Source organism: Garra rufa, chromosome 13 (assembly GCF_049309525.1).
Source record: "Garra rufa chromosome 13, GarRuf1.0, whole genome shotgun sequence".
NCBI lineage: Eukaryota > Metazoa > Chordata > Actinopteri > Cypriniformes > Cyprinidae > Garra > Garra rufa.
Window position 1 is genome coordinate 29,697,791 of NC_133373.1, and position 10,482 is coordinate 29,708,272.

General features: G+C 41.9%; 1 protein-coding gene across 1 annotated transcript; it reads left to right on the forward strand.

Annotated features, from left to right (window-relative positions):
* Nucleotides 1–4,312: 4,312 nt before the first annotated feature.
* mycn (MYCN proto-oncogene, bHLH transcription factor) lies at nt 4,313–9,051 on the forward strand. The gene is made up of 3 exons (XM_073816439.1): nt 4,313–4,447; nt 4,995–5,648; nt 7,402–9,051. The coding sequence occupies exons 2-3, from the start codon at nt 5,000–5,002 to the stop codon at nt 8,112–8,114; spliced, it is 1,362 nt and encodes a 453-aa protein (XP_073672540.1). The 5' UTR covers nt 4,313–4,447; nt 4,995–4,999; the 3' UTR covers nt 8,115–9,051.
* The last annotated feature ends 1,431 nt before the right edge of the window (nt 9,052–10,482 follow it).

The window sequence follows — 10,482 nt, forward strand, 5'->3', positions numbered from 1 at the left end:
AGGAGCGCTTTAAATCCCAAACCCTCTCTTACGGTCTCTGTCTTTCTCTCGCAGAGTTCCCACAACAAACTATTTTCACAAGAGAAGCAAACTTCAAGTATATTAAGTGAGGCCGGGCTGGATGTCACAGTGGGAAGAGCTCACAAGGGTTATATCTAAATAACTAGATTTTGAGTCTAGTCTAAGAGTTTTATATGTTATAAGAAGTATTGGATTTTTTGTGAATTCTGTCTTTTAAGTGAACAAAGCTTACAATGAAGGTGAACTACACTCATAAGAGTACATTTGTTGTAATTGAGATTTATACATCTAAATAAATAAGCTTTCCACTGATGTATGGTTTGTTTGAAAATTATATTTGAAAATTTAAAATCAGAGGGTGCAAAAATATCCAAAATCGTCTTTAAAGTTGTCCAAATAAAGTTCTTCGCAATGCATTATTAATCAAAAATTAAGTTTTGATATATTTACAGTAGGAAATTTACTAAATATCTTCATGGAACATGATCTTTATTTAATATCCTAATGATTTTTGGCATAAAAGAAAAATTGATCATTTTGACCCATACAATGTATTGTTGGCTATTGCTACAAATATACCCATGCTATTTATGACTGGTTTTGTGGTCTAGGGTCAAATATTACAACAACATGTTATATAAATGTTATTAGGACAGAAGGTTTTTTATAATTTCAACATGAAAACAAAATTATGACAATGGCAGTGAACGTTAACAATGCCACTGAACCGAACAAAACTTGCATATTTTGCTAATTATTGCTGCTGAAAATGGTAAATTATTGTCATGTTTTGTTCTAATTGGTCAGACTGGGAAAAACATTTGGAGTACTACAGACTGCCAAAAGTTATAAGAAATCAAGGAGAAGAGTGCGAAAAACTGTCTGAGGAACTAAAGGCGTTTGTGGATGGCCAAACTGAACCAGGATTTCTAGAGCAAGTATCTTGACAACATTTGTGTCTGTTCTTATCACTTCCTGTCAGGTAGGTGAAATATTAGGCTAATATCTTAATTAATACTGCTTGCACATATCTTCACCAACTATTAACTTTGCCAAAATATTGCACTTTTTCCACACGTTTCCCATGGTTTAGACTAGAGATGCACCGATTGCAATTTTCTTGGCCGATTCCGATTCCGATTTTTCAGTGAGTGTGACCTGCCGATTCCGATTTTTGCCGATTCCGATTTTTTTTTTAAGAACTGTAATGAAAGCATGGGCCTATACAGAAATATTTTCTTTAATTAAATTAATTTTATAATAAAATACATTTTTAAACATTACAGGATCCTCTTACAACAAAATAACTTTAACAACAAAATAAAGTGCTTTGTGCCTTCGAAAAAGGTATAAAATTAGTTCCTGTAACTAACATAGTATATAGTTATACTAGCAAAAATCTTTTCCTCAATGTTTTTTTTTATTTTATAATAAAAGAAATGTATAAACATTACAGCATCTTCTCATATTAAAATAACTTTAACAAAATAAAGTGCTCTGAGCCTTGAAAACATTAGAAATAAAATATAAGTAACAAAGCAGGCATATACAAAAATCTACTTTTCTTCAATTAATTTTATATGGATTTTTAAAAAAACATTAATTACAGGATCATCTCACAACAATAACTTTAATAACAAAAAGTGCACTGTGTCTTCAAACAGGTATAAATACCAATGCTAGTACTAAATGCTATTACTTGAGCATTAACAGCATTTCTGCCTTGTCACCAGTTAATCCAGCGGTAGTCTCAGCTTCAGACGTCACGCCCACGGAACGTTGGCTAAACGTCTGATGCATATGGTACGCTTAACTGGAAACACTTCAGGAATGTCGAAGTCGTCATCTGATTAGTTGAATTTGACCGGATTTCCGGAAGACGCGAGTGTCGCGTTTATTTTCGGTCCGCCGGGAAACAAAGCGCAGACTGATTTACTCGGCGTTTTGCTAAAATGTGCTTATGCAGACGCCATTGTTGTTATACACATATGCGACCTTCGTGAACAAATTACTGACTTACTGCTTGTTCTCCCTCTTCTTCGTTATCTTTCAATGCTGGTTATTTCAATGACTGACTTGTTGCACGCCAGTCTGTTGTTGTGGGGGCATTTCCACGCACAGAAACGTGACGCTGAACGAAACAAACTGTGATTGGTTGTTTGACATGTCGATCAAACGGTCTTATGGGCGGGACTTGGCCAATGAAAGCTGCCATGAGTTCCAGACCTTCAGCCGTCAGTCTGACGGTCTGCCTACGCGAGACTAATCCAGCGGTAACGTTACTAAACTTCGTAACACTCATTCACATATTTGCGCAACGCCACCGCATACAACGTCTTCACACACAAATGAAACTTATTAGAGAGGTGTAACATAAATGCATCTGTAAATAAATACAAATTAAATTCATGTCGCGCACGCTTAAATTACCTTCAAATGTAACATATATGCTCGCTTCGAACTATTAGAGTGTGCAGAGGCTGTATGCGGTGGCGTAGCGCAAATATGTGAATGAATGAAAGTGTAGTAAACGTCAACGGATATCCCCTGCTCAGGGAGTAGGGAGCAGTGAACACTGCGCAGGGACCATGTCAATCGGAACACAGTTCATTCACGAAGCTTACTTCTAACGAGCGGGTTAGCTGAATCAGGTGTGTTAACTAAGAGAGACATGCAAAATATGCAGAGCGGGGGGGGGGGGGGGGGCGATCTTCCACATGTCCAAACATGTGCGTGGTTCGTGGTTGTTCCCTCACGTTGTATTTTGGCCTTATAAATGTTGCAAACTGCGATCTTTGTGTCATCTTCACTCACACCAAAGACATGTTTACACGCGACTGTGAGTGCGCGCGTGGCTGTGACGTAATTGCATGCACGGCTGGCAATAAAAGGATCGGCTAGGAATCGGCAAGAGGAGAAATTGACCGGCCGGTCACCGATCATGCAAAAATCGTCCGATTCCGATCACTAACCGATCAATCATCTCTAGTTTAGACAGCATAAATTAGCAGAACAACATATTTAGTAGTACATTAACCGCGCAATCAAAGCTGTTGTTTACATCCAAGTATCACCAATATGACTGTGCATCCGAGTAACTGACCAAATCATTTCAAACATATGTTTTTATATAATTTCAATATGATTGTAATCGATGCGCTTTGGACTTTGTTCCATATCTCAGGACAATAAAAATAAATCATTTTATAGTAAAACTCTAAAGTCTTTAAGGTAAAGTTGCAAGCTGACTAAAAAATAAACTCATTATGAGAAATGCTCACTTGGTTTAAAAGTGACAACTATTTGCCCTATTACTTTAAGTCACAAAAGAGGAACGTAATATAAGGAATTATTAAAATGAATTAATATATTTTTAATATCTTTATTTCTTCTCCAAACCCCAAATCCCTACAACACCCTCTTTTAAAGCGTGTGGTGGCTCAAAAAGACATAGCTTCAAACGCTGAGGCGGAGAACAATTACATAATGGCATCTCCTCCCTACACGCCCATTACACCCACCTAATCGTACAATCTCAACTTTATTAGTAAATCAACACTATATACTATAACGTTTTCATGTTGTGCGCCATCTGATACGCATTTTCGCGGGTGAGCAGAAAGACAAAAAATACCTCGCTCCCTGAATGTAAACACAGACGCGCGCAAAGCATATTCATCACGTGCCCACATGGCGGCAGAAGTGAGTCGACAGACACCGCTGATGTTATGCGGGTCGTCCGTTACCTCACTGACCTGAACAATGAGAGATGCTGCTGAGTCGCTCTGATTCATTCACAACACGTTTCATCCCATTTGAACGCTGATATAGTCTGCAACTGCGTTTATGTTCTGAATAAAGCCAAATTACAGTGTCGAGGAGAAACAAAAACAACTCTACTTCAGTTTCTTTAAGTAACAATTTGAAAATTCAGCCATCATTTAGGTTATTAACCATTAAACGGTTACGACTTCTTTCGTGAAACACAAAATATCTTTAGAAAAATATTAAAGGGACTGGCAGTCTTCGTTTACTTTCATTGCTTTTTCCCACACAATAAAAAGAGACCGTAAACTGAGGTCTGTCATTCTGCTCAACATCTCCTTTTGCGTTTCATTAAAAAAAGCCACGCGTGTTTGTAACATTTATTCATTTTTGAGTAATCCTGTCCTTCATTATCAGCAAATTAAGCACCATAGCGCAAACTGATGCTCTTTCCAAAGAAAATCACACAGCACATACCTCGCCTTCGCTCCGCCCACTGGAGGAGGAGCCAGTGTCTCTTCTAAACGCTAGCAGCAAGAATAATATCACAGCCCGAAACACAGAGGCGCTGAACAGTCTTCAGTCGCCGCGGTAGATGTGCGACTCCAAACGGGGGGCACAGTGACTGCGATAAAGAAGGGACAAGAAAACACACTCAGAGGTAAGACGCTCACGTCTTTTAGTGTCAGCTGTTTCAATATTATTTCTAAACTATTCACTTGTCTGCTGGACTTGCTATTGAAGGAGTTTGTTTCTTGTCCTATGATTACAGTCCAAAGTTTAAGTGAGTTAATGAACGCTATCACAATAAACAATGTGGAGAGGACACTTCAAAGACATCTGTGACTTTAGGGTCTACTTTTTGAAACTATATGACAACAAAAAATACATTACAGTGATATTTTATGAATTACTTACAGATGTCTTTGTTATGACAAAAGCTTTTAATAATTTTGTGCATTATTATTTATTATTATTACAATCATTGCAAATCTCTAGAAGCTGTTCTGAAAGAGATAATGCAATCACAGTTCAAAGTTGATCGAAGAGGGTTAATGAATATTTTCACACCACACAGTGAGATGACATTTAAAAGACAATAGAAGGAGAGTCATTAATGAAAAGATGTTTGCCTTTTTCCCATGTGTCTTTGATGTTTTATTTCAAAAGCTGTGGTGATTCTAAGAATCAATTTGTGTCTTTCACAGGGGGAATGCCAGCTAAAACCATGAACTCTGATTTGGAGTTTGACTCCTTGCAGCCTTGTTTCTACCCGGACGAGGATGACTTCTACTTCTGCAGACCAGACGCTGCACCGCCTGGTGAGGACATCTGGAAGAAATTCGAGCTGCTGCCCACTCCTCCTCTGTCCCCGAGCCGGGCAGCGCTTCCAGGGGACCCAGGGGAGCTGGGTGCGGTGGCTGGGGATTGCTCTCTGATGGGCTTTGGATTAACAGACCCATTGGACTGGGCTTCTGAGCTTCTGTTCTTACCAGAAGACGACATTTGGGGGGCATCAGATGGGGACCTCTTTGGCTCAGTTTTGGATACTACAGACAATTCCATCATCATTCAGGACTGCATGTGGAGTGGTTTCTCGGCACGTGAGAAACTGGAGCGGGTGGTTAATGAGAAACTAGGGAAAGCCGTCTCTGTTCCTACTGCTACTGAAGCTGCAAAAGAAACGACAGTCAAGACGCCCGAAATCAGCCACTCTATACCGGAGTGTGTGGACCCTACCGTGGTTTTCCCCTATCCAGTCAACAAAAGAAATGGGAGCAGCAGCAGCAGCCAAAGTGTGACACTGTTGAGGAGCCAACATTTGCCTCCAGTCAGTGCAGACGAGACTCCTAGTGACTCTGGTAAGTGTCTCCTGACATGCTGTTCATGTAAAGTTGTAAGGTTAAGTGTTCCCTAGAAACACTTTGAATACATGCAAAGAATGATTATATATTTTTAGATTATTTGAAATTTTATTAATCAGCATTAGCACCAAATTACAATGATGCTGCTGCTAAATAGTTTGGCAGTCTATAGTTTGGCCTAGTTTGTAAGTGGTCATTGGGGTAATTGCTGAAGATCATATGACAGGCCCTGAATCGGATTAGTGTGTGACATTCCAGACTGTCGGTCACACGCGCGCAGGCACACACAAACACTCAGTAGTAGTAGTAGTGGGCGGTGATGGGGAGTTTATGTAATACTCAGTCTGCATACCCAGTAGATGGCGGTAATATTTGATGTTGTCCATGATGTTTGGCTAAAAAAGCTCATGGTTAAAGATTTAATGCAGAGAATAACGTCACTGAGCCACATTACATGGGAAAACATGTCCTTATCTGCCCTGCATTAATCTGGCTTTAGGCATGGAATCACAATCTAATTTGAGAATTTATTAGGTCACAGGATTGGCTTTGAAATGTCATTTATTTATTATTTTTCCAAATTAAGAGCTCTTGATTGTAAAAAACCACAGGCTCAGATGTTTGGGAGGGAGTGTGAGCGAGGGCAGATTGCATAAAAGCCAAGCCCCTAAATTCAGTGCCCCCCAATAAGTCGCTTCCCTTCGAAATGAGGACTTGTTTCAAATGCAAATCCCAAACGACAATCACACGTGGGTGAGAGAATAAGAGCTGGCACTGGGCACCAGCATGCGAAAAAGGAGGCATGCGCGTGCATCTACGATAAAGGCAAACCCACCCCCCTTCTTTCTGCCCAGTGGGCTGAGCTTGGCAAGCCGTGCATCTTCCAGAGAGGTGCCGTGAATGATAATCACAGGAAAAAAAGAGGAGGAAGGGGGAAAAAAGAGATGATGGGTCATCTCTCTTTACAGGGTGACGGCTTTGAACAAGCGGAGCCTTTCCTCCAGCTGTCTGCTTGGCGCCTCTCCAGGGCAGCGGCTTAAGACGCCATCAGATCAGTGTTACTCGGCAAAGCCCGCGAATAATTGGACCACGCGATTACAACGCTCGTTTTTCCCGCCCGTGCTGTTATCCCTTTTCGCGGCAAACCAGAAAAGGGGAACGGGCTGACTGTCTGCATTCTGTCGGAGACTAAATTGCCCCGTTTGGTCTCTCCTTAACGCTGGCAGACGGTTTCCTGTAGGGAGCTTTTGAAGTGAGAGGCTGTGGGCTCCAGTAAATGCCAAACAGTCTTCATGTGTGGCTTAGCTGATAATCACATCCATTATCTCATAAACATAGCTCTCGGGCGTCACACTGAGGCCGACTAAGCTTAACTCGAAATGTGTCACCAGTTGAAAAAGCACTGAGCGAAATGTCTAACTTGACAGCTTTTGCAAGAAATTATGACATGACGACAATGCTCATGTGCTTGCAAACCCCGTCATTAGACGCTGTAAATAGAGGGTGTGTGTTAAGAGTGCAAAGTCAAATCTAAGGTGGTCCAGTCTGGGTAGAATCCAGCTCCGCTGTGTTTGACAGAGTGAGAGCGTGTTCATTGAGCAATTGTCTCATCTGCCCACACAAAGACATTAACTCTAGCACACACCCAGAGAAAACAAGGCATGTTTCCTCCACTTGTTCATACCTGTGCACCTTTATGGGAACAGTTGCACAACAACCTGCTAACCCAAATCTCCTTTTCTCCCTCTAGATGATGATGAAGAAGAAGAAGATGATGATGATGAGGATGATGAAGATGACGAAGAAGAAGAAGACGAAGAGGAGATCGATGTGGTCACGGTGGAGAAAAGGCGTTCCATCACCAGCAAGATAACCAGCACTGGTCTGTCTGCCGCCTCAGCTTCCGCAGCAGGGCGGTTGGGATCCGGGGTGAGCAAAGCTCCCCAGGAGCTCATTCTGAAGAGGACGGCAGCAGCCTCCATCCACCAGCAGCAGCATAACTACGCAGCCCCATCCCCGTACTCCGACCAGCAAGACGTTCCCAGCGCTCCCCCAAGCAAGAAGCTCCGAATCGACAACAGCACTATAACTCTACGCACTGGCAGGAACCAGAACTCTTCCCCAAACTCCCCAACTAACAGCGTACAGAGCCAGCGATTGAGAAAGAGCGACTCCAGCAGCCCACGGTGCTCTGATTCTGAGGACAGTGAACGCCGGCGCAACCACAACATCCTGGAGCGCCAGCGGCGCAACGACCTGCGCTCTAGCTTCCTCACTCTGCGCGACCAGGTGCCCGAGCTGGCGCACAACGACAAGGCGGCGAAGGTGGTCATCCTGAAAAAGGCCACAGAGTATGTGAGCTCCCTGGAGGCCCAAGAGCATCGACTCCAGCAGGAGAAAGACAGATTGCAGGCCCGACGACAACAGCTCCTCCGCAGGCTCGAGCAGGCCAGGACTCGCTAACCTTTAACCCTCGTTGGCTGAAGGCCTAATGGTCGACGTCGAAAGACGAACGGCCAGAAATAAATCCTAGGGACACTCACTGCTGACACTTTTTTGCACATTTTTTGACGTCAAGAATGTTTCAGGTTTACTTTGTCACCCCAATCACGTTACAACGACAAGACTTCAACGAAAAAAACTCTTACAAACACAGCTAGTCTTCGAAACGCGATTGGGTCGACTTTGTGCTCACGCTCTTCCTGCAAAACGGACTCTAAACAAATGACACGAGACACTTCGAATGGCTATACATGATAGCTCTCACACCTCACAGGTGCTGAATCTCATGGATGTACCTCTGCGCACCTTGATGTCAGACACTTTTGTAAATAGATTAGATCTTAAAAGAACGTACACTCAGTCTGCCTTGTTTTTGTATACGATTATTGTCTTTTGGTTTTTATAAAGATGTCAAAAGCTGCCAATAACTAGACTGGAAGTTTATATACCTTTAACAAGTACTGTAAGACCTCGATTTTTGAGGATTTTTGTAATATAAGGACACGTTGTTTTGTTTTTGGATCCTTTTGTCTTATAATCTCTCTGTTATGACATGCTTTACTAATTCCTACATTTATGCTTTAGTGTGCTTCTGATACATACTAAATTTGATACTTATATTTTCGTATGAAAATGAGTTCTGAGTAGATATCACTTTATCTTGTTTTTATCCTTTTTTCTACCTTTGTTTCTTTTGTACAAAAAATTCTTTCTATCTCCATTTATAAGGCTTCTATTCTTTGCTGTATTTTCTTTCTTTGTTTATATATTTGTAAGTATTGGGTTCATAGAACTGGGTCAGTGGGAAAAAAAGTGTTTTTTTTTTCTCCTTTTCTATAATGTACATTTTGGTGCTGCGACTCACAGCACTTTGAAATACCTCATTTTGAAAAATAAATAGACATTTGAAAACAAAAGAGCTTGTCAAAGAATGAATGCTTCTGTTTCGCCGCTAGTGCCGTTTGAGTCCTGTCAGGAATTGAGAAACTAAATGCTGAACTACATTTCAGACGTGCTTGAAGCCCCTCTGTGGGCGGCAACTTCCACATTTCAAACAGCTCTGAAACAACTCACTAAGTTATGACTTTCAAGGGAATATAAGTTACGACTTTGAAAGCAAAAACCCACAGTTAAATCATCCTGTCAAATAAAAATACCTGTCACTCATTTAAAACATAAATAACTGGACAAATCCATTTTTTTTACTACTTTTGCTCAATTTGACTCAAATCTAATATCTATATATTTGAATTGGCTCTCTTCTGTCCTGAGCAAACAGCATGTTTTGGACTTTCTCCCCTCGTTTTCTTTTCAACCTCTCCTGTTTTTCATTCGTCAAGCCATTCTCCCTCCATCTGCCTCGCTATGAAGAGAGATCTGGTTGACCAAGCCCTCTCTGACAAAGGAGGACGAGTATCTCCCTCGTTATTCACTCTCTCTCTCCCTTTCAGTTGATTTAGAAATCGGCAGGGCATATCCACATGCACTTTCAGGCACTCATACACAAAAACAAACGCTGGCACACACACTCTCAGCGCGAGTGGATATGAAAGCGTGCGCTGCGCACACTCAGGCTGGCCCCCGCAGCTTCTTACCTCATTGTTCTGCACGTTACCATGGAAACTGGAGCAGCTGCAGCGTGGCAGACTTCAAGTGCGAGTGTGTTTTATTCTGTTTGTGCATGCGTGTGTACGTGTACGTGCGAATGGCGGGAACGGGAGGGGGGGGGTGTCTTTTGTGCGGAGGCCATCGTGACCTGTGCGTCTAATATCCTGCTGGACCGAGGAGCGGGTTTGTGTTTACAAACTTCAGTCACATGGTCTGAAAGCTGACTGAAGACCCGCCCACCAATGTGTCACAATGAACCATTTCTCTGGTTTAGAATAAACAGACTGAATAAGAATTATACTGCTGCAATATAGGAGAAACAAGGTCTGGCGGAGTGCAGAAAGGGAGAGAGAGAGACCTGCGATTATAAAGTGGACTGTCTAGACTGATTGGTTACATAACAGTCTGTGTTGTATATGTGTGCGTGTCTGCGATGTTTGGTCCCCAGGATGAGGTAACCATGGGAGACCCCACTGTGCCATCTGGCCGATGGCTTATCCTGCCTGGTTATGGAAAAAACAAAAACAAAGCCGTGAGCTGGGACAATAACACACCACCGTGTGTACACTGATAGAACTGGCCACTGTATAACACACTGTATGTATGCTATTTAGTTTTTCAAACCTGAGATTTTCAGGTGAATATGGATAAAATGGGACACTTTCTGATTACCTGTCATTGATGTTTTAAAATATCCCTGCTGAAAAAGAAAAACAATAGA